General features: G+C 45.0%; 1 protein-coding gene across 3 annotated transcripts; it reads right to left on the bottom strand.

Annotated features, from left to right (window-relative positions):
• Positions 1–258: 258 nt before the first annotated feature.
• Positions 259–17,624, bottom strand: LOC143319425 (axin-2-like). 3 transcript variants are annotated; one of them, XM_076728400.1, is made up of 11 exons: positions 17,532–17,624; positions 14,943–15,886; positions 12,285–12,425; positions 9,466–9,568; positions 7,445–7,585; positions 6,415–6,836; positions 6,157–6,306; positions 5,825–6,061; positions 5,540–5,641; positions 4,792–4,917; positions 259–2,250 (listed from the first exon to the last, which is right to left on the bottom strand). In XM_076728400.1, exons 2-11 carry the CDS (start codon positions 15,773–15,775, stop codon positions 2,124–2,126), a joined length of 2,382 nt encoding a protein of 793 aa, XP_076584515.1. In that variant the 5' UTR covers positions 15,776–15,886; positions 17,532–17,624; the 3' UTR covers positions 259–2,123. The 3 variants fall into 3 exon arrangements, with proteins under 3 accessions (XP_076584515.1, XP_076584514.1, XP_076584513.1); XM_076728399.1 differs by having other exon boundaries at positions 17,361–17,594; XM_076728398.1 differs by lacking the exon at positions 17,532–17,624 and adding an exon at positions 16,783–17,026.
• Between the last annotated feature and the right edge of the window lie 6,500 nt (positions 17,625–24,124).

The raw sequence follows: 24,124 nt of genomic DNA on the forward strand, positions 1-24,124 counted from the left end.
AATACACAAGTACTTAAAATATGTGTTTATATCAATGTGTGTCTAAGGCCAACTTAAGTTCTCCCTTTAAGTGGACACAACTCTGCGGTCCACTCTCATCACATCTAAACAACAGTCAGGAAAAATCGTCTTTCTAATGTTGGGACGTTTGCTGTGCAGTATGAACTGGTGATGGTATCCTTAAGATATCATGATGACATCAGAGGAGCTGTGAAAACATCTTATTCTGTGCAATCATGAAACAAGTACAACAGCTTTCATTTGAAAAATATAAAACTTTAATAAAGGCTACATCTCTCAATAATTACAATAATTATAGGTCCATGTAAATCTTTAAATGAAACTCTTTATATAATGTATAATTTACAGTTTAGATAGAATGAAACAAAAAAAAAGGCCGTGGTGTAAAAACAAAACAAAACAAAAAAAACATGATTACAGGATATTATTAAAAGCATAAAAATATCTTTTCAACATAAAACCCTTCTGAAAACCAAGGGATATATATTAAAACCCTGAAACAGGGTAGCACATGGTATGGCGTCCATGTAGGCACAGGTGCTGTACTCATAAAACACCAGCGATAGTGTGTGTGTGTGTGTATGTGTGTGTGTGTATTGTTCATGTGTTTGTGTGTGTACTCTATGTGTGCACCACATGTGTCAGTATCCATACTTCAGAATGCATAATTACAATGTATACAGGAGCTCTGCTATATACGATGTTACTGTAACAACATTCAAAGGATATCTGAGCCTTAATTCTTCAATGTTCGCTTTTTTTTTTTCCATTTCTTTGTTTTTTTTTTGTGTTTTTTGACACACTAGCTGACTTCCTCGAGAAGTCGTTCTCAGTGACCCAAACTGGTTCTTGTTAGCACAAGTTATTTTGGTGTGCGGGCTGTAAACACTGCCATTATTAGATGGTACAACTTGTGCTCCAGGTCTCCTCTCTGTGTGTATCTGCAACTGTTTTCAACCCCCGCCCCCCTCCCGTGCAATGCCTGGTTTACAAACAAAGGCACAACAAAAAAGATTGAGCTCTGTCTCCGGACTGAGAGAAATAAGAGAGGGAGGGGGAGAACGAGGGAGAGGAAATACTAGTGTGACAAACTTAATATCACAAACTATCAGCAGCATATAAGACTGGGATTGACCATTAGAATAGTGGAGGGAGTGCGCCTCGGACAAGACCACTGCTAAGGTTGTTAGTTTGGGTCAGACGGGGCTACAAGGCTATGGGAGGTGCTAGGCTAGTGTCACGTCCTTTGTGTAAAGTAAAAACAAACAAAAACAAACACTAAACAATATCACCACAGTATTCTCCCAACATTCAAAGCAGCTTGCCCATTGGCTGGAAATAGAGAGGGGGAGGGGAAACGGGGTTTAAGAAGACTCAGGGAGGGACGACGGGGTAAAGGAGTGGGTTGTTTTTTTTCAATAAATACTTAATAAAAACTTTCAACTCATGACAAAAAGCATCTATATATATAATACATGTATATATACATATATGCATGTATGTATATGCACATGTACAGACGTTTTTGTAACGATGTTGGAGTGGAACATTAAGAGCAGGTCGGTGGCACTGTTTTCAGCACCTGCTCGTCCATTGCACTCGGCCAGGAAACTGGCGCGAACGCACCATCAGTCTCTCATTACATCACAACAAAACAGTCATCTACATCTTCAGTGGTTATATTCAAGAAGAGGTGGGGTCTCCCCCCCACTGGCCTCCAATCATAATCATAATCATCATCATCATCATCATCATCATTATCATCATCATCCTTGTATTGGTCTTTAAGTCTCTCGTGTCATTCCCTTGTGTTTCTAAGGCTGATTGGTTGATAAAGTCAGGGAGGGTCGGCACCTCCTCTGGGTACGGCATACTTCATTGGCTCGTCTTCCTTCAATCACTCCTCTTGTGCTGGATATATTAACTCTGTTTAGCTTAATATTAAGAAATAGAAAAAAAACAAACAAAAAAAACAAAAACAAAAAAGGAGTCCAGAGTGTTTTTTTGTTAATTACAAAGAGTCTCTTGCTCAAGTTTTTTAGGGACAGTTTAGCTTTTGGTTGGAGGGGAAGGGCATTGGTTTGTTGGTAACAAAGTGGCTCTTAGTCCATCCTCTCCACCTTGCCCAGGACCTTGCCCTCATACATGGGCAACACGGTGGCATCCTCCCACACCTCCTCGAACACGGCACCACACTCAAACTCATCACTGGCTTTCTTGAAGTAGTACCTGAGAAGGAGAAACAAAGAGAGAGAGGTCTGTGATTAGAAAATGTTGTGCGTAGGTGTATGTCAAAAAAAAAAAAAAAAAAAAAAAGAGTGGCAGCAGGAGTGCATCTGATACATTTCATCATGTTTTAAACTGCTTTGAGGCACCTACACGACTACTTCCATATACAGGCTCGTGCACAACTCCCTTTAGTCCAAATCAAACACAAACACACACACTCTGAGAGCCAGAAATGGATCCTGCTCAAAACAACTTAGTCATAGCCTTCAATGCCATCCCTGCACACTTCAAAGGAAGAGCCTGACTCCACATCACACCGCTGCACAAACAGAGCTGAACCCTCCGTTTAAACACTCCCTGTGATAATTCAAGCTGCTAGAAACAGCCTGTTTGTGTGTGTGTTCATCCATGTGTACTCGTCTCCTCATCCACTTGTTCATCTGGACTGCTGGCCATTCTACAGATGCCTATCTGTCCAGCAAGGTCTTATTAAAGTTGAAGGGTTAATTAGAGGCTGTCTTAAGCCCCCCTCTTCCCTTTCGTCAGCAGTGCCCCCTCCTCTGTGTCTCCACGGCTTCTAATTGTGCTGGCTGTCAAATGAAGGGCCTTTCTGTCACACAGGTTGACATTTCAGGTGCCTGAGAGTCTGCTTATGACTGCAAGAACACACTCCGCTGCTTGCACATAAACATGCACATGCCCGGTGTTTCTCTCTTACACACACACGCCCGCCGTCACAGGCTCACACACACACTTAGGGCAACTTTCCGATCACCAGCGGAGAACAGAGGAAAAAAAGAGGGAACAGGAAGGGAAGAAAGCAGGGGGAAGCGGAGCACAGGCCTTCCCTGGCTCAGTGAGTGGGTGTGACGGGCTGGACGCAGGCCGAGCCTGAGGGGCTTTATCCTGGAAGGGGGGAGGGTGGCGACCGCTCAGATGGTCTCCTGGAGGTCACAGGTCACCTAGCTAGCCCACTCTTCTTCTTCTCTCAAGCAGAGATAACTCCCAGGGTTAGCTTGGTCCCAGTGACTGTGAAGTCTCCTGGAGCTCCTAATGATTTCTCCTCTCTACTTTAAACCCAGCAAAAGATCAGCAGGAGGGGATTTAATGATAAGCTTTGTAATGGAAAAATGCCTCATTTTGCCCATGTGTGTCTGCTTTCAGAATACAAAAAAAAAAAAAAAACGCTGTGTTTTATGAGCAATCGCTCAGCTCAGAGTCATTCAAACAACACATGTAAGGTGGGGTGTACAAAAACGGACACGTACAGTTTTATTTTCCTTGCTGATTGTAATTACACACAAATGCAGAGGAGGCTGCGAGGCTTTCTACTCGAGTGTGCCGCGACAGAGGGGGTGATGGCTTCATTCAGTGATATTCTGTGTTTTCAAAAGCATTACTGGGTGGGATTTTGCCTTTTCATCTTCATTAGTAAAAACCAAATAAATGCATTAGCCATATCAATTTAATTGGCTGATTTTTTTTCCTTTCTGTGAAAAAAATGCTACATTTTCACTCACAAATAGTTCAAAGTCATCACTTTGTTTCAGAGAGTGAGGCAGAGAGAGACAGAAGGAGTCTTTCCATTGGAACATGTTTTATGTGGCAGGATTTTTCTCTCTTCACAACATCTGGCACCAATATCGTCTGGCAGAGCCACGGCGTACTGTTCTTCACTGTACCGCTGCCATGTCCAAATTAACCAACTCCACACATTCTGCTGCCATTGAAGCCAGACGCTTCATCCCCCCTCCCCCTCCTCCTTCGCTCACTGAAGAGTTATGGGATAGCAGGGGTGCAATGACTTGTTTGCAGGCCTTCTTCTCTCTTGCCTAACAAGCAGATGTGGCTGTAACCTAATGTTGATGTCATGAGCATGCAGGCTTTGTGTGTTTTCGGTGGCATGCATCCTACACAGCATTCGAGCAGTTTCTTCATAAAGCAAGCCCGGACGACCTGATTTAAATGTCTTTAAACTGATTGGCTATTACATCTAAAATTACTTGCTAAGTCTTTACATTGTTTAGGAATTCCCCCTCATCATCTGACACTGATGGGAGGTAGTTTTGCTGCCTTAACTGCTATCAGTCATTAACAGAAGAAGGTGCTTGCGGCATTTGATTTTAATGCCTGATGCAATAGTGTGGAGGAGGAATTTGCAGGCCTCGCAATGGTCTTTGTGCACAAAATAAAATGTCCCAGGCTTCAAAGCCATATTTATTAAGGCTGCCTTACCATGGAAATCAGTACCAGATGTGAGAAAAAAATTCGCTCCAGAGCCCCCCTCCTCTCCCCTCTCTCTGTAAGCCCTGAATACAGTGGATCAGCCCATTTTTTTTTTTCAACTATTGGGCTCCAGTATTTCACACTCCCACTCACCAGACACAGTATATACAAGTACAATAACAAATGGACATACATACACAGACGACTAACCCTGCTACAGCACCAACTCCAAACAAACAGCAGTGTAAAACTATCTGTCCAAGTCGGTGCTGGTGTACTGTGATGTGTGTGCTGTTGTCAGCGCTTCATATTTACCGGTAGTTGCCTTTCTTGCTAAGCTGTTCCTTGAAGTGTCCCAGGGTGAGGCAGTGGGTCTTCATCATGCTGCGATAAGGAATCTCCTCGCCACAGAAGAAGTAGGTGACCACTAGCTCCTTCGACCTGAAAATGCAAAACGAAAATGGGTTTTAATAATTGCACTTGTGGGAGAAGGGCTCTGATTGCTGAATGCAGACAAAGAATCTTTGGAGTATTATTAATTAAGGATGCCAACAAACAGCCGGCTCACAGAGGGTCAACCAATTAAAACTAAAAGAGCCCTCGCAGTCAGGTGGCTGTAGCTTAACATCAAACACCCTAACCCATTCAACAACAAATGTATGCAGGGGGCTGATAAATTTGAGTTACCAGGGGCTACTTAACACATCTTTGTTGGGTTCCAGTGGTGAGTGTGTGTGTTAGGAGACGGGTGGGTAGTTGGGATTCTGTATTAAAGCATGTTTAATCTTAAATGATTAAAAAGCGAGAGAAGAGGAGTTCAAAGACATAGCTATGCTGACTCACAACATCTCTCTTTGAAGGGAAGAGCGAGAAAATCTGTGAGGAAGAGGGTGAAAACACAAGCTTGGAAAGAGAGGGAACGCTCAGAAAAGTGTCTGTGTGGATGAGGAACTACAAAGCTAGAAAGCAATTAAGAAATAAATCAAGAAAAATGGAGCTATAGAAACAAAGACAGGACTGTGTTACAGATTGGAAATGAGAGCAGTAAAGAAGAGACCCGTACTCGTCTGCTTGGAGTCCAGGGCTGGCTAGAGGGCTGCCTCCGTTGGGGAAGGCAGCTGCTGGATGGCTCCTGTCTTTCTGAAGGCTGCTGGCTACTGACTGCCTATCAAGAACACAGAGATCAATAACTGATTAATACTCACATCAATATGACGAGAAACTACTGGACACCATTAGCAGTGTATACCTATGTGGTCAATCAAACATGTAATGTAGGGATTATGTATGATTGGTCGTTTTGGTTTTATGTGTAGACCGGAATGAAAGTGTGTCCTGGTTTGCTTACCTCTGTTTCGGAGGCTTGGAGACCTCTTCTAGTCTGCGACAGGCCTCCTCTAGCTGTGCCAGGGTGTTGGGTGGGGGCAGGGGTGGCATGGCCGGGTCCTGGATGAACGGGTGGCCAGGGTGGTGGCCACGGAGGTGAGCCCCACTGCCAATGCCGCCTCCACCCCAAGAGGAGTGAGTCCGACTGGTCAGAGTCTTGGAGTCAAGTGGGTTGGACTTGGACTTTAGGCCTTGAGTGCTGTTAGGATAAAGATGGTCGGTTTATAGCATGAGCTGGGAACTCAAGACACTTGCGTTCTGTGGTACAGATGATGATCCCTGACAGACACTTACCTGTGTGGCTTGTGTTTGCCCTGCCTCTCACTTTCTAGGATCCACTGCCAAACATTCTGAGAGCGGTCGGTGGCATCTAGGGGAAGGCGTGGTGAGGACACGCCCTCATCAGTGGCCTTGAGAGGCCGTCTGGACAAAGTGCTGCAGCGACTGGAGGAAGAAGATAGAGCCATGTTAAGACCATAGACAGAGCACCTTTACCGCTGGAAAACTGTAGGGCTAATATGCAACTCAGCACATCTCAGAAGCTGCACTCACGCAGGGGTGAAGTCGGAATAATTGGTGCCCCCTGGAGGGCAGAGGCACTGCACGCGCTGAGCCGCCTCAGCCTCAATCTGCTCCTTGGTCTTGGGCCCAGCGTGGTGATGGTGGATGTAGTGGTGGTGGATGTGCTTTGTGGACTGCCTGCCTGCCATCAGAACCTTGGCGGCCCCAGGATAAGCACCAAAGAAGGGCCCGTGGCCAGAGGACACCATTGCACCCGTCCGATCTGGGGAGCTTGAGCGCGGTGAGTGCCGAGCCACACCTGGTGACTGGCAGCCAGGCGTCTTCAGGACACGGGACAGGTGCTCGTCCAAGATCGCCTGGGGGTCTTCCTCGCATTGGCTGCCAGATGGGAGCAGAGGGTGATGCAGGGAGGTGCTGCTGGCGAGGTTGCCACTCTCCTCCCTTTCCTCCTCCTGGACAGGCAATAAAGTATATATAAAAGTTAAGGCAATTGACAAAACATCCATACACAGTCAGATGTGGGAAAGGCAGCAAACAGAGGAATTTATGTTTCAACTTAGACCAACTTATATCTGTCGTCCTCTGAAGTCAGTGAGAGCAAACGCCTGGATAACTTGATTTGAGTTTCCTTTTTGCCGCACTGTTATCTTCGCTAACAGGCTTTGGGTGCGCTTCATCTATAATGCAGAGTGTGCCTGTGTTTCACAAAGAGACTGGCACTACACATACTCAGCAAACGTGCCACTGGAGAGTAGCTAAGTACTAAGTATTTGAAGGAACTTCAAGTGTGCCTAGAAACATAAGTTTGAAAGTTCCTCCAGATGAAGTAGTGTAGGACAGAGAGGAAAAAGGAAGTAGTAGCTAAACCAAGACAGACTTTCAAATCCCTTGGTCTTTTCCCTGTTCTTCGACATGCTAAAGCTGGCATAAAGGCTTTGTAGTGCAATATGGAAATTGTCCCAAGTTAACTTGGATAGAAGTTAGAATTTCCGAGTGGCAGCCATGCTAAATGTTGGTGGAAGTGTCAGGCTGTTTGGAACAGGTTTATGTGCATCCGTACCTCTTGGATCTGCTGGAGCCTCTCCTCCAATGAGCTCATGGTGTCCTGCTCTCGCTTCAGCTTCTCCAGCCGGGCTATGAGCTGAGCAGCAAAGGCTGAGGGCTCAACGGGGGTCATCTCCTTAGGCAGCCGGTGTGTCCTCTGTAGGGTAAACAACACAGTGGGAAGGACACTTTAGTGTGTGCGTGAGTGTAACTGCTTAGTGTTTCTGACAGATGCAATATGTTGCATTAATCCACTGCCCTTGCCCTAATCCTATCTTGTTCCAAAAAGCCTGCTACTATTCCAAAAAGCCTAATCCAGATGCCCTTGCCCTCGAGCTAACCTGAACCTTCTCCGCCGCCCATCCCTCCCCAGATCTTCTCATGCCCAGTGCCCTTGGCAGTGCCAGGCTGCTGGGCGAGGGGGAGAGAAGGGGGTAGTGATGGCGGGGTAGCAGTTGGTCTCGCTCGGAGGGGAGGCCCCCTGCCTGCACCCTCTGTAGCCCGACCAAGCCATCAGCTAGGCAGCCTCTGAAGTCAGCACACTTCAAAGGGCCCTTGTCAAACATCAAACGCACACTAGGGGTGGGAGGGACACGCAGCTTTAAATCTCCGAATAAAAGCCAGATATCGACAGAGAAGAGAGAGTGAGGAGAGGAGAGGGGATGAGAAAAGGGAGAGGGGGACAAAATTAACAGCATGAAAAAAGAGGGAGAGGATTGAGATGTGCGTTAGTGAAGTGGCAATGGTGGTAGAGAGAGAATGAGACAGAGAAGGAGGGAAAAGAGGGAGGGAGAGGATAGAGGAGTCAAATACTGGGAAGATCTGAGGGGAAGTAGTAATTTATTTCCCGGCTGCATGCAGGGCAGCTCAGAGGTACTCTAGTCACATTATCCTCCTTTTTCTTTAACTATATGCACCGGCTTCTCTCTCTCCCTTTCTTACTTTTTGTTATTTGGCACACTGGCTTTCTTGATTTTGACTCTTTTTTTGTTGTTCCTCTCATGTCTTTGTAGACACGATGAAGGGAAGAAGAAGAAAGGCAAGCAGAGCTGCTGGCAAAGGAGCGCCAGCCCTGCACGGGGCCCCCGCTGCCTGGGGCTGGTGCATCATGGGAGACAGAGCCATCTCCAAATCAGGAGGGAGACATTAAAGGAGTGCAAGTGGGAAAGGAAAAGGGAGAGATTGAGAGAGAGAAAAGACTGAGAGGAAGAGAGAAAAAAGGGGCAACAGACAACACTGTCAAATACATGCACAAACACACACACACTTCCACATACACATACCTGTGTTTGGATATGAAGACAAAAGAATTTCACATTTCTTTTCTTGTCTCAAACAAATCCACCTCCTAACCTGTGTCAATCTGCTCTAACCCACTTCCTTAAACCTTCCCACAACAACTTCAGCAGGTCAACAGAATCACAAATTCAAAGCACATACGCTGTATGACCCAAATACTAATGGGACCAGATATCAGGGTTGGAGTAGAGGGAAGTGGAACTGAATAGTGATGTGCCTCCTGCTCATCTGCTGGGATGTAGCTTTGGTAGTCATTTATCCAGTTCAAAGAGTAATCTTTAGGTAGAACTTACCATTAACACTGTGGCGATGTGTATTGCCTATGCTATAATCACAGCTATCACTGATGCATAAAACCCATAAAGCTATGATGCTTTGTGACATACTATAGTTACTGAGATGGAATAGAAAGATGACAACACAAGTTTATATTTACAACCCTACAGAAGCTACTGGGATGGGAGAAGAAGGGGGGGGGCTTGAAACAGCAGCAGAAGACGTGAAGTGATATGCAAATCCTGCCTTTCATTTACCCTGACTTTTATATGAAAACGAGCGGGGAAATGAAATATAGTATTCTGACACAACATGAGCTCTGAAATTTAAAATAAAATACAGCACAACTCCTCGAGGGAATCAGGACCCAGTTGTCTGTCAGTGTGTAAAAGTTTGAGTTTAGCAGATTACAAAAAAGGAAACCCTGAGACAGGAAGTAGAACTTAAGGAAGTAGGACTTACAGGAAAGTGGGGTAGCGTTATCTGGCCATTGATCTTGACACTGCGATGCATCTCTCGCTGGAGCTGCTTCTTTGTGCCCAGTTTGTATGGAGGGATTCCATCTCTGTAACAAAGATATGACACATTTATATTTGGGGAAAAAAAGGCTGTTCAAATGTTATAACCAACCATCCCGGGGATGCTGTTCTTGATCATTTACTGCCTGTCATCATGCAGGTCACAATACCTCCACACCAACTGTTGGTGCATTGGTGCCATTAGCCAATCTTTGTGGAGAAAGAGCTCTTAGGAGGCAGTTCATCATTGAAGTGACTGACACAACACCACCCAGTAACCACCCACTAGGCACATTACAGCTAAATCAAAAGACCCAGGGAGCCCTTGAAGCCAAGGCAACAAAAACACACATAACAAAACACGCCAGGACAATGGGACAGATATGCTAAACATCCCACTGTGGGCTTCAAAAGAAGAGCCGCACTAAACAAGATTACATCAGTCCTTGTCAGCTCTGACAGTGGTTGTTTAAAAAGCAGAAGAATTAGTGCTAACCTAGCTGGTTAGAGTTGTAAACAGGCTAAAGCAGGCTGGCAAATGCTGCTTAAGTGCTGCTGGTTTTGTAGCTCTGATATATATATTAATATGAAAATAGAGATGTAGCTAGGAATACCAGTAGTCTCTGGACAATTAAGCATTTATTCTGGGAATCTTATTCTCCATTTTTCATTCTGTGTCTGCTAGCTTTTCCAGTCAGCTGCCACTTAAGCTGGGCCAATTATCTTGGCCGTTTTGGCTGCTCAGAAGTGTCTGACCTAGCCCAAACGCTACTTTTTCTGCTGCCTCTTTGAAATCTCACACTCATGCACATATGCACCCTCTGCCATCTTCGTTTGGCAAGCGCTGTGCTGTGAGCCTCTGATCTCAGCAACATCAAAAGGCTGGTTTGTAAGATAAGGTAATGTTTGAAGTTGGTGCAGCAGCATTCCCCAGCGTCCAAGTAAATCCATAAATAAGATATAAGCAAAAAGAGAAAAAAAATCCCTCCACCCCTTCTTCCACCCCCCCCTTCCCAAATCCTCCTCTTCTTGTTCTTTATCTGGGAAATGAGATTCAAATTTGCAGTGTGCCTTTTAACCACTGTAAAAGGACATACAAGTCAGATTGTTCCCTCGAATGAGATGATTTTATTAAAATCAGTTAGAGGTGGAGAGAGACGAGAACTGGGGACAAGAACAGGAGAGATCTCTGTGTCAAGCCTTCGATGAGAACTATTAAAGGAATGTGACTTGGACACATGACGCTGTCCAACAATGAATCTATGTTTTCTTCTTTATTCATCTAAACAAGTTCTGCAAGTCACATTTCAGAGTGACGTTGTCAAGAAGAACAGATAATGGAGCCAAGCTGCCGATATCACCCATGCTGCAGCAAGCTTCTTGTAAGTGGAACCTACCACCAAAATCAATGCTTCACAAACTGGACCCTTGAGACTACAAGCCATCATCCCTCAAGGCACAGGAAGAAACACAGGAAACTCTTCAAAAGTTAAACTCAACAGCCCAGAGGAACTTGGGCGCTAACAAGCACCCCAAACTTAGCGGCGAAACATTATTCCCACACAAAAGCTTGCCAACTTCCCGATGACGAACTATATTTTTATCAATCCAAACTATCCCCACCCTGACTACCCATGTGACGGCTGGGTGCTTTGTCCAGGTTGGGGAAGAGAAAACAGCCGTGGACTCTTTCATGGGCCCGTACTTTATGGGGATCTCCTATTCAGTTGTGCAAGTCATTTTCAAAGCAGCCAGCCACCCTCTTATCCCCCTAAGCTCCCCTCACCTAACAATAGGCTGAAAGCGATTCAGTTAAGCCCTTTATACTCCATGCACTTTATTTTCTCACTCCCTTGCACTTCGAGCCTAACCGCTCCTGCTATTGGCTCTGGAGGGTGGAGGAGAGAAGCTGTGGAGGGTTGGGTGGTTGGAGGTGATTTTTTTGGGGGTGCCCTAGCCTGGCCAGGGGGAGTTCCTCATGCCTCGTCCCAAGGTCTAGAAATGAGTAACCCCTGTGAAAGCCTCACAGACACATGATCTCAGCACGCCGCAGAGGCCAGTGGCAGGAAACCGACCCACCATGTGAGTAAGCCTCCTTTCATTTGGTGCCAACATTTTTCAATGAGTTTGTCTTGAGGCCCGAATGGCCATTTCCCTCCCCCTCTCCTCCAGCTCTTCAAAGGGAAAAAGCGATTAGATAATATGAAAAAAACAAGTCTGTTGTGGCAGAAGGGTGGGTGGGATGGATACATTTCAACTTTGAGGAAAATGAGGCAACGCCCCCACCCACATCAAGACGTTCTCATTTTTTCTCCCTTCTCTCCAGCCTGTAACGCATCAGAATAAACTTCAAAAGGTCTTCAGACATAATGACTTTCCCAGAGTTATCTCCCTGGAGGCCACAGTAACAACTACACATTAATAGAGTTACCTGGAGTCAATCATAGAGGATAATTAAAATACATTACAGACCATTATTTCGCAACAGTGCAGTCCCCTAGCCCCAAGAAAAGCTGAGTCTGTCTAAAAGGCCCAATATTTTTCTTCACACCCCGAGACTTTTTCCTGGAAAGGTGTTGACTGAACTCTGGTCCAGGCACGTTTAGACACTATGGAAACAATAAAATTTACAGAGCTTTGGCCAGGGTCAGCTGAATGGAAATGAGCCTTTTGAAGTTTCTACTTTGTTTTCCAAAGCAAGCTGGGTTGGAATAAAGCTGACTAGCCAACTTTTGGATTTCAATGAAGACTAGAAACACTTACACGCTACTGTCTGTCATGGACATGGAATCATCCGTCGTGGCATCACTGGAGATCTCGCTGTCGTTGGCACTGGTGGCGGGGGCAAAGATGTAGCCAGAGTTGACAAAGTAGGGGCTGGCGGGGTCTCCTCGGCGGTGGGACCTGTGAAAGACCCAGGGACACATTTGCCAAGTTTTAATGTGATGTCTCTCAAGGTTGTGGTGTGATAAGATGACAGTGGAGAATGTGACAGTTAAGTGTATTTGCTCCATCTTTCCTTCTGTTGTTAATTTTATCAGACTTGAACGGCAAACGTGACAGCTCGGACTTTGTTTAGTTGGCGTTCTCCATAATCAGAGTCACTTTCATGGCACACTGGGGCCTGAGGAATGTGACAACCCTATTACAAATGGAGGTATGGACTCTCTTTTGATTTCGCTCCGTCCCTCGCGTCCCTCCTCCCTAACATCCAGGGGTTGTGTGTTTGGGGAACTCTGGGTGATGGCCGGAGTGGGTGAAGTGAGCAGCCTCGCAGTCTGAATGAACAGCATTTCCCTTTGTTTTCTCTCCTCTGCTATCTCTCCACCCTTTTGTTCGACCCGGGCCTGTACTCTTGCACTTTTCCACTCTGAAACTCCACTCTCTCTTTCCTTGGAGTGTTTTCTCCTCCGTGCTCTCACACTTCTCTCTGGCCCTCTCTCTATCATCCAGTCTGGGGCCCCTCCTTTACCCACTCTCCCCTGCTTCCCTTTCTAAAGTCTCTCTCTCTCTGTCTTTCTACTCTCTCCTGCTGTGTTGCATTCCTGTTTCAGTAGTGAAGGGGGTGGACAAGGAAGAGGGAGGGAAGAAGAGGAAGGGGGAACTTGAGCTTTAGAAAGGGAGGGAGAGGGAGAGAGGGAAAGGGGGAAGGAGGGCCCCTTTCTTTATGAGAATGCCTTCTGCCGGGAGTGCTGAGAGGAGAACCCCAGCATGACTAAAGCCGTAGGCCCCAAGCACAAACCTGACCTTTGGAAGGTCCACGCAAAGAGTCAGGTATTTAGCACAGCTGGGCTCTCTGCCCCCCTCTCTTTCTCCATCTCTTTTCTTTCTTTCATGATCCCCCCCTTCCTGTCTTTCCCCCTTCCCCTCCTCTTGTCTCTCCCTGTCTCCCTCCAAAGCATGCTTAGTCTCTGTCAGACAGATTTTTTTTTCCCCAAAAAGGAGAGATAAAAGTCCTGGATAGAACAGAAAGAGAAAAGAAAACACTGAGAGACACACACAATCTATGGCAAAGTGGGATCAGTGGTTGAAGCTGCGGAACTGAGCTGAGGATGTTTTGTTGTTGTGTTTTTCTATCACTTTGGAGTTGAGTATTGGACGTTTCTCAAAAAGAGGGGAAAAAGGAATCTGTGCAGTGGCAAAATTAGTTCCACATGTTTGAGATGGAAATTGGTTGACCTAAAGAGATGGTGAGGGGCAGCGGGAAAGGGGGAGAGCACGGGTGATGGAAGGGAGAAAGAGAGGGCTCTCTCCCTCTCGCTTTTCTTTTAAAAGAAAAACAAGACTGCAGGGATCACACTAGGAAACCAGGAGATGCCCACATGTCAACAAACCCTGTGCTTATTGGTTCCTGACTCAACATGACTACGTTCAAGCAAACGAGTAACTGTGCGATGATGTTATGACACCTGCTCACATGAAGGATAAAATCCTCAAGGGAGTGTTTCAGTTCAGTCATTAGACTTGATCAATTAGTTTTTACACTAAAAATCATAATCCGGTTTCTAGTCTCGCTATATGTTTAGTTAACTTGACAGGGAAAGTATGGATTATCTATAAATTGTACTTTTCGTACCAAAGTATCAAGACATTGTCAAACCTCTAAGTAACAATTGCGTCCAGATGTGAGGACAAAGTAGTTTGAGTGAAAAACTTTTTGAAGTGCTCTTTGATGCAGGCTCATGCATAAAATCCAGTTTTTGAAAATGTTCCTGGCTTGAAAAGATTTCAGCTGTTGGACAGTGTGTGGGACGAGCTCCTAAGATAAAAGCCCAAATGCTTTCCACAAACAGTTCTGCTTTCATCTCTGACCAAGAGAACAATATCTCCACTTGGCAAAAGACTGACTGCACAAGTTCTTTTTACTCTGTATTAGCATTTCTTTGGGTTTGGGAGATTTTGTGACATTATACGGTAACTATATGGCTTAGTGGGTAAAAAAGAGAAGATCCAGCATAACTTTAGGATAACATCATACTGTTTCATGTCGCTGTAACAGTCATGAGGCTTGGTGTCTGAATTTGTGCCTGAACCGGAGGAAGGGTTTCAAAGCACAGGAAACTTGAGCAAGCCAGCAGAGGGCTGCCTGCAAGACACCATTTACTTAAAAGGAAGGCTCAGATCCATTGATGTTTTGTACCCACCCCGCTCCTCCACCCCTCCAACCCCTTGACTAACTGCAAGGCAGGAGGGCACAAATATACAGGCATGTTCCTCTGAGACCCTTTGATCAAGTGCCTTTATCTCTCTCTTAGGCATTTGTGAAATAACTGCCAACTGCCACACATTCGCTGTGGTTTCACTAATGAGGGAATGGTGATCAGGAGGACAATGACTAATATATGTGTATAAAATAAAAATCAACATGCACTGAGATGAAATAACACAGGCATGCATGCTCCAGGTGAGCGCTGCTCTTACCTGCAACTATTCTCCAGCACTTCAGCTGCTGTCCGGATGGTAGCAGTAGCCCTCAGGGTTTTCGCAGACAGTCCAACCACAGAGCCCAACGTTTTTGCCTTCAGGTCAGTACAACTCCACTCCTCTTCCTCCATGAGAGGAGGAAGGTATCCGCACATCAGCTTGAGGCTGCCGAGGCTGCCGTGGTTCATGTACGCCGCGTTCTCGCAGCCGGTGCGCACATATTCGAGGTATATGTCAGAGGTCAGAAACATCTGGTATGCATTCTCTTCCATGTTGGACTGAATTTCCGTCTGTGCCTGGTCAAACATGGCAGAGTCTATTTGTTGTTTCTTAATACTATCCCTTATGAAGGTCTTGGTGGCGGGTTTCAGCTGCTTGGCGACAATGCTGTTGTTCTCGATGTACCGCTTGAAAATAACTTTGGCAACTCGCAGCGTTTTGGTATCCTTTAAGTCCATTTGCCTGAAGCCGTTGCAGGCGAACCAAAAGTCCAAAGTGTCCACGCAATTCTCCCGCTCCAAAAAGGTCTTGAAGAGGTGAGCGCCGTCTTGGTCGCCCAGGAGGAAATGCAGGGACTTTGTCCACCGGACTAGGGGCGAGTCCGGGGACGCGCTGCCCTCTGGCTCCCCGAGACCATCCTCGTTCCTCCGCGGAGTGGAGCCGGGAGGCGCGGCGGCGGCGGGGGTATCTTTAACCTTGTTCTGGGCTCTCATTTTGGCAGATCTGCTGGGGTTGTAGCATGACGCCTCTCCCTCCTCCCCCGGTACCGGAGGACGAGGAGCATCTTCTCGGAAGCTACTGCTGATGTGCTCCGTAAGCGCCCTGCTCATGGCTCCAGCTCCGGTTGCCGTGTGAGAGTGCCGTCGTGCCTCCACTGAGCTCCAGCCTAATCCTCCTCACTCTCTAAAAGCAGCGGGGGAGCTTCTCAGCTCCTCTTCACTCTGAAACACAAAGTATTGATCTAATCAAAGCCAGATCCTGCTGAACTTCAAAGAAAGACATCAAGTAAACAGTCCCTTTCAAAACCCTCGCCGGGTTCACAGAGAAAGGAAATATGAAAGGCTTTTTTTTCGTTTCATTTATCTATTTATAATCTAAATGAGAGATCAACTGCAGCCTACATTCTCAACGTGCATTGATCTGTCACATCAAAAAACATTTTTTACAAGAATAGTCATCTCACACAGCCTCTCTCTTCACCAAAACCGTATTCTCACAACTGTGGCTTACACGTGTTTTCCTAACGAGACCATGTCACAGGCTTCAACTCCAATTAATTCCCAATCTGTTTCGGACGACCGTACCCTTCCCCTGTCTGCATCACACGCACAGACTCGTTTCCACTCGGAGCCCACACTTCTTGTCCTCACCATCCCAGAAATGTACAGACGAGTGGAAATGCATCTGATCTGCACCACAATGACCTTAAACGCTGTAATGTACGAGGGGTAAAAAGCCCCGCGGGAAAAGCCAGTCGCTCATGCGTAAATGTGAGCGATCAATCGCCGTAATATCTGCCGAAGAAGGCTATTACAGCACATTATTAAAGCCACAGCCCGGCAACGTGTCTGAACTAGCACCTACATGACAGAAAGACTTGATATATCTGGAGCAAAACCTCAGTCAGAAAATGAGTGATTTTAGTCAGCGCCAAATCTACACACTTCTTACCTTCAACGACAAGCAGCTAAAATGAAATAAACTGAGTGGCTGACTGTCACACATCCTACATAATAATTCAGACAGGATCAACAAGCAGTGTGACACTGCATCACAATAAAAGCGATACTAAAACCCAACGGATGAGGGCTGAACAAATGTGCGTAAAACAACATACCATCGCAGAGCAGATCCAACCAGAGTAAAACACGGTAAAAAGTTGAACAATTACTCCATTTCTAGTAGAGCCTAATACAGTCCAAAACTCTGCACACAGTATTCCAGCACATAAAGCGACGACGGACTATTTTAAGACAGCGCCGTGCCACATGTGTCCTATCTCTCTGCGCGAAACAAGCGCTGTAGTCTGCTGTACCCTGTCCCATTCAACAACTGACCTCAGAGCAGGCAGGCTCAGTCCCTATGTAGATCAGTAGGGGTGTCAAAATCTGGAGGAGGTAAAGGAGGAGGTGGAGGAGCGGGAGCGGGGGGGGGACTCTGACTGAAGAATACATCCCACTTTTTTCCCAGCTAGAAGACGCACCACCCGACAAATATTCGGTTTTTATCTGGGCTACACACACACACACACACACACACACACACACACACATACATAAGCTTCTTATCTATCTCACCGTATTTCTCGCCCACAAACAAGAAACATAGCCCGCATTTCTCAACTTCAAAGCTCAGCAGCAGCACATCAAAGCGGCCAAGAGAGGGGGCCTGTGGAACAGCTTCCCTACAACTTACCATCCATGTACCCGAGTAGCCTCCCTTTCTGAAAACGTTAAAGTAAAGTAGTCCAACAACAGACTGCCTACAACCGCGCTGCTCTCTGTCCTGTAATGTCCTATCACATTGGACAGTTTGAATGCAGCCGCGAATGAAAGAGAGAAGCGCTTTCCCCTCGACTTTTCTCACCAGGTATGTTTGAAGGAGTCATGGCAGGCGGTAACAATCCTCCGGGCTCTTTCTGAACCAACTGGGCTGAAGGTTTAACTACGGACTTCAAAGTCAGGAACCGCTGGCCTGGTCCCGGAAGATACATAAAAACACCGCGTCTCATCTTCGCAATACCCCCTCAAATAAAACTAAGTTAAACCAACTAGAATAAAGATAAAGGTATAGAAACAGCTTTAAGTCACAGCATACCCTCCGTTCAACAGTGTCGTGGTAGCAACCCCCTGCGTTTCGACGTGTATTGACGTTTTATCAACTTTCCTGGACGGGAAAAGGATTTACATGTTTGCCAGGACCTTATCAAAGACAGGCAATCTCGAGCCAACTCCCCGAGGCTTCGGCGCGTCAGGAGTAAGTGATCCACCGCGCCAATGGCGTTATTCTTACAGGCCGTCTGTTACTACACCGAGCTTCTACACAGACACACAACAAACAAAACGATACTTTCGTTGCCTTTGGCCTCTTCAAGTGACAAGAGCGAGTTTGGTGTGTTCACCCAGCGGCGGAGAAGCTTTACACTTTATCAATCTAGCGGTGTATATTTATCTGCTGTACATATGGCGTCATTTTAATATATATATGTATTAGTGTTCAAAGTATAGGGAGTCTGCGCACATATGTAATTGCGCTAAAGTTTCCTTTTAATTACAGAATTACCAGAGTAAGGGGAGTGACAGCAAATCATTTGTGGTTAAATATAATTCTAAACAATGTCCACAACTACTTAAAGTGTGTTTTAAAGTTCTAGCCCCATTTGATAATCCTATAGAGTGTAACTGTCAAATAATTTACATATTAGTCACAGGCTTTTCGCCACAAAGATGTCATCCTAACACACTTGCCAGTTCCACATTCAGGGAAAATGGCACAGCATGACATTTTGATTGAAATTGGACAGAGAGCAAAGGCAAGAGCTGTTCTCTAGTCTTTTAATTCACATGACTCTCCTAATGTCATTGTGACAGAATCTTAAAGAGTGGGTTAGACAGTGATCCAATCCCATGGTACTTCAAAGGCTATATTGTCCCTTTGATGTTGAAAATCAACTTTAAAGGAGAATATAATTATATAAGTCAGAGGATTCAAATTCACAAAACTCTCATGATGGTACAGGACAAGGAAACTAATGAAATCCAACTTCTCTGAGGTCCCCAAGTGGTGATTAATTCATGTTGAGTTAAAGGCCTGCTGTGCATCAGTTCCCATGTGGATTTACAGTTATGTCAGCATCTTTGTCCGTTTGTCCAAATCTTTACACTTGGCCACACGGTTTCGGGTGACATGTAATCTCATCCAGGCTCATCCAGCGTGGACTGGCACTGTGGACTGCTGAGTAAGAATTTTCAGTGGCCATATATGATTATTTTCACTTAGCTGCTCAGTGTTTTCCCACTGCATCCTGCAGCCACGCTGGATACAAGTTGCCAACTTGTACATTTTAGTTCTGACACACGCTGCTGAGTAATTTTAACATCATCTAGCATTTACAAATGTGCCCTTTTTTTGTTTTCTTGATAAACCAGAGGAGTCCAGTTGATCACACTGACATCCTGCTCACCACTTCCTGCATGCTGTGAGCTTGTCTGGTGAGTCCTGCTTATTTCACATGTAATCTCTAAAGGAATTGTCACTGCAAGGTGTTATTAGGCACTGTTTATACTGGAGGGCTCTGTAAAACAAAGATTGTTGCCACAAATTTAAGCAATCCAGCAGCCAAAATCCAAAAAAAAAAGCATCCAACACTTTGAAATGGGAAGTGCCCGCTGTCTGTGAGATGGAACACGAAATCACGAAACGGGTCTGCAGCGTTGGCATTGTGACGTTCAAGGGGCACTGATCAGCGAGGCCCAAATGAAAGACACGAAACATGTAGCCATACTGTTATCTGCGCGCTAACTTCTTTAAAGTCCGCTTTGAAAGGAGGATTGAGATATAGAGGGGTTATAAAATGTAATTTTTGAAGTGCAGGACAATCTTAAAAGTGGGATATTCACATTTGGGATAAGATGCTATCTTCACTCAAATTAAATTAGGCCGCACATATCACTGCAAGAGAGAAAAAAGTCCGCAGACAGTTTAATTTCTGCTGACAGGCAGGAAGCTTCGTTCATGCTTTCCTCAGTCTGCTCGTAATGACATGTAAAGTTCAGGCTATTCAACTATTCGGGATGTCTTTGTTTTTTATGCATTTCTACAGACAAAAACCAAAAACGCAGCTAAAACACAAGTTGCTGACTTTTTAAATTCATATGGGAAGTGTCATGAGACACTAAGCCCATGAGACCACACCTGTTGACCCTTGACTGCCCACTCTTGTGTTTAGCAGTGACAAAAGAGAGAGGGTGCTGTAAACCAGCCACAAGAAGCCCCTTTTTGATGTTGACCCTGCCCTGACCCCTTTGTTGGGGCCCTAACCATTTCACAGGAAGATCCAAACGCTTTAAAAGCACAATACAGGACGAGGCTGCCGCCACTGACTTGCTACGAAACCCCAATAAAACGGGGTGACCTGGAGGCTAATTGAGAGCTCGTGGTTGGGAAGAAATTAAAGGCATCTGGTGTATCACCAGAGATTGGAAATGAAACTCCTCTTTAATTAGAAGCTGCATTAAAGGCACAGAGAAAGTATGCATTTCACTGCTGTCAGTACAGGTGTCGCATCAGGATCCGTGGAACCAGACAGAGGACTTTAATTGTAGTGTGTTGGAAAGGGTTGTTAAAAAATCTTTCTGTCTTTCTTTCTTTCTTTCTTTCTTTCTTTCTGTTACTACTGTACTGCAGAAGTCTTTGATGGTGTATCATTAGTTGCATCAGTCAAACAGTACGCCTGTGTTCTCCCTTTTTGTCGCATTTTCATAAGAACTTTTGGATTTGCATCATGTAACAGCCCACAGTATATGTTCCCACAATGCGAACAATAAATTCCGTACAGCCCGTTTTATCGCCCTTCCCTACGCTCAAATCCTACACTCGTGCTAAAATAGCACAGAAAAACAGAGGAGAGGGTGGCTAATTGCAAATAACCCAATATTTTGGAGTTCAAAGGCTGTGGTGGGTTTGAGTGATAATTTTGGCTGAAGCATCACCATAAACACTAATAAAATTAAGTGCGTCGGAGTGAGGAGGGGGCGTGGCCAGGCGTCCCTTTGAACAGACCCTGTGATCAGTTCCCCTCTCAATTAGCGTATTGTCCACTTGTCCTTTAAGCTGGGAGGGAGGGGGCAGTCTCCCCCCTAGCTTCCCTTTGAAGTGATTATCCCTTTATCTCAAGCCTGAGCGAGGAATATCTTGGGGGACAATGGCAAATTAAAGCCCATATGGAGAGAAGCGTGAATGTCTGTTTGTAGGCTCAGAGAGAAATAGAAAAAAAAGAAGCGATAGAGAAATAAATAGAGTTGGGAGAGAGAGAGAGAGAGAGAGAGAGAGAGAGAGGAAAAGAGGGGCAAATAGCATCATTGTGTTTGCACGAGCTGAAGGGTGAGTGGTAGATGTCAACACTCATCCAAAAAAGTAATTTAGGGCTCGTGCCTGAGTTGACACTTGTAGCAGAGTGACTTTAGAAGAGCTAAAGGAAAGATGGGGGGGGGGTGGGTATCTGTCATGACAGATGGAGAAAGAAGGAGCGGGAGGAATGGAGAGATAGAAGGATGAGCATGAAGAAGAGAGAGGAGTGCAGTTGTCAGCAGAATCAGATGGCGGTCAGGCAGACAGGCTTGAAGAAGATACAATTAAAGTGTGGAGTTAAGACGGGCTTTGAAGTTGGACATGGTGCATAACACCCTTAAAGTTTGAGAAGCCAGCCATTCATCCGCTTGTTATGGCTTGTTAAGACCATTCCTTTAAAAAGGCCCAATTTGGGAAAATAAACTTTAATTTCAACTTTGGCAGGAGTCTAAATAAATCAAGGGTGACAACAATCAGGTAAGATTTTCAGCAGGCTTGAAAAACTAAACTGAGCGGTCATCTTTGGAAACTTGAGTGAGGGATTTGCTGAAGAAGGTGTGGGGGTGCGTGTCAGCACTGAGGATGAATAATTACTTTCTCTTCCCACTCGCCCTCTTTTTTTTTCTGACAATCCTGTTTTTCGGTGGCTTAAAAGTTTAATAATGTATAGAAACAATGTCTGTGATGCTTGGCCTAATCCATTTGGGCTTGGCAAACCTTTGTGGTAACCGAAACCCTATCTGATGGGAGCAAATGTTTGCCGAGCCAACATGTGCAGATAGACAGACAGCTGAAAAACAACATGAAAACAGCCTTCTGCACATTACACTACATCATTTCATGAATGCTAAGAACAAGAGAAAACTTTACATCACAGATGACATGTATAGTGTGATAAAGATTGTTAACGCACTGTACATACTCCAGTGTACACTGTCCTCCTGCACTGACTGCTCCGGATAATTATTGTTCCAGTAATTCCACTGAAAAAATTTCATGTGTATTAGCTATGTTTGTCAATGTATCATGCTTGACAAATCAAGTGATTCTTCCGATTGTGAAAGCAAGAGAAATGTGTTCACTTTGCGCTCAGTTAGCGATCCTAAATGAGCATCAGACAAATGATACAGAGAAACGCTTGATATGAAGCAATAGTCAGGCCTGTTAGAGGCTGAACAAACCTTGTTAAGGACCAATGCTGGTGTAAACTGACAAAGAGTAACTGGCTGAGACTCAGCCTGACAGCAAATCCATGTGCTGCGTAGGCAAATGAAATGGCCCTATTGACCACATGATTCTGTGTTCAGCTGTTTCACCACTGGACAGGACGGCAGCGTGGGACAACAGTGACACCATAAAAAGCAGCAGACAGATGTGACAGTGGTTCATTGTTTAATTTAGAATCTTCACAGCCAGCTGTTGTCATATCAACACATCCACATCCTGCCATTTCAGACATGCTGCAACAGAACAGTGCGGGTGATTGCTATGTCCACACACAGTGTCAGGTTCTGTGGCAAAAACCAAACAGTTCTGTGTGTGGTGAGAACTAACCAGACAAGTATTTCATCACCTGTGTGAATTGATACACAGGATTGGTGTCTTTGTAAAACCTGTTTTCTATCCACATGTAGCTCTGCTCGCCTGGAGCTGCTTCCTACTGTTTGTCACAAAGCATCACAGAGCACAACAACAAAGCTCACAATCATAGGATCTGAGGATGATGGGAGCATAAATACCAAAGGGTGGACAAAATAATGCAAACACGGCGCTAAGAGGTGGGTTGCACATGAAAAAACCCAACATTGAAGTAAGTGGGCTGAAATTAGAAAGGCACCCACACGGGCAAATTAAGCTGAATGCCAATTAAGAGTATGTGTCAGCTTTAAAAGAGGACTGATGACTGACACTTTTATATGTGACTTTTCCAAAACAGACATCAGGGACAAAATAGTTGGTGTCTGGACTAGGAATGCAACTTTTAAAGTTCCAAAAAACACAAAAATGATGAGTGTCAAACACAGTATATTGCCAAAATATTCCAAACTTCGATGGATAAGTTCTGCAGTGAGGGACAGTGGTCACAAGCCTCAGTGTCAGAAACATAAGGAGGTTGTACTATACAGTATAGTAGTACTATACAACTCTATTGCCAGACCACAATGTTGATATTGGACAAAACCCCGGTTTATGGTGAGCAACAATGTTCTTCAACATCTAATGTGGATGAAATGCAACTACAGTAACCTATGTTTAAGTTTAAGGAAAAATTGTGGTTATGGCAAATAAATCATGGTTAAGGTTAGGCCACTAAAACAGACATATTAGGAAAGGATTGTGGTTCTGATTTAAAAAAAAAAAAAGTTGCAGCTTTGTGACAGGATGTGAACTCTGGTTTACCTGCTTTCCACCTTGCTACATACAGTGCACACTGCCTCCTTGCATTGGCACTAAACATGGCATTGGATGTAAATCACGAGGCGCAGAACCACCCAGTATCAATGAAATTCCAAGGGATACATGCTGAAACAGCAAAACTTTAAACTGAAACGTTTCCAAAGTTGAAAGACATGTTGTTCTTATTATTCTCTGCACCACCTGTTGTCAGGGCAATGTCATGAAGCAGGAAACACAGGAGTGAGTAATACTCTTCCATCCCCTCTTCCAGCAGCTACTTTTAAGCCCTGGATCAATGCATTCCTTCTCTTATTTTTCCAGTTTAATTCAATTGCTTCAATAATTGAGGTCTTTGGCTTTTCTGGGGAAACCCAGTTAGTTTATTGCTGTACAAAAGAGCATGTTTGTCTGAGAGTGTTCAGAAAAGTTCATCAGAAGAAAAGAAAAAAAAAATCTGGTGTTTCAGAGCTCAGACATGTAGAAGCACGAGTCTCTGATTATCATGCATACAGATGCAAATGGCCTCAACGAAACGGGAGGGAACGAATATGCTCGTCATAAAAATCGAGAATAATTGTAGCTGTCAACTGGATGTTTTGGCATATGAGATGATTACCTGCCAATCATGTGTGGTGATTCGTGTTTATTTATTCTAAATGTTACAGCATGTGCACGGCTCGCTCTGCTCCGCCAGCTCCTAATTGATTAGATTT

This window comes from Chaetodon auriga, chromosome 4, assembly GCF_051107435.1.
Source record: "Chaetodon auriga isolate fChaAug3 chromosome 4, fChaAug3.hap1, whole genome shotgun sequence".
In the NCBI taxonomy this organism is placed as follows: Eukaryota; Metazoa; Chordata; class Actinopteri; order Chaetodontiformes; family Chaetodontidae; genus Chaetodon; species Chaetodon auriga.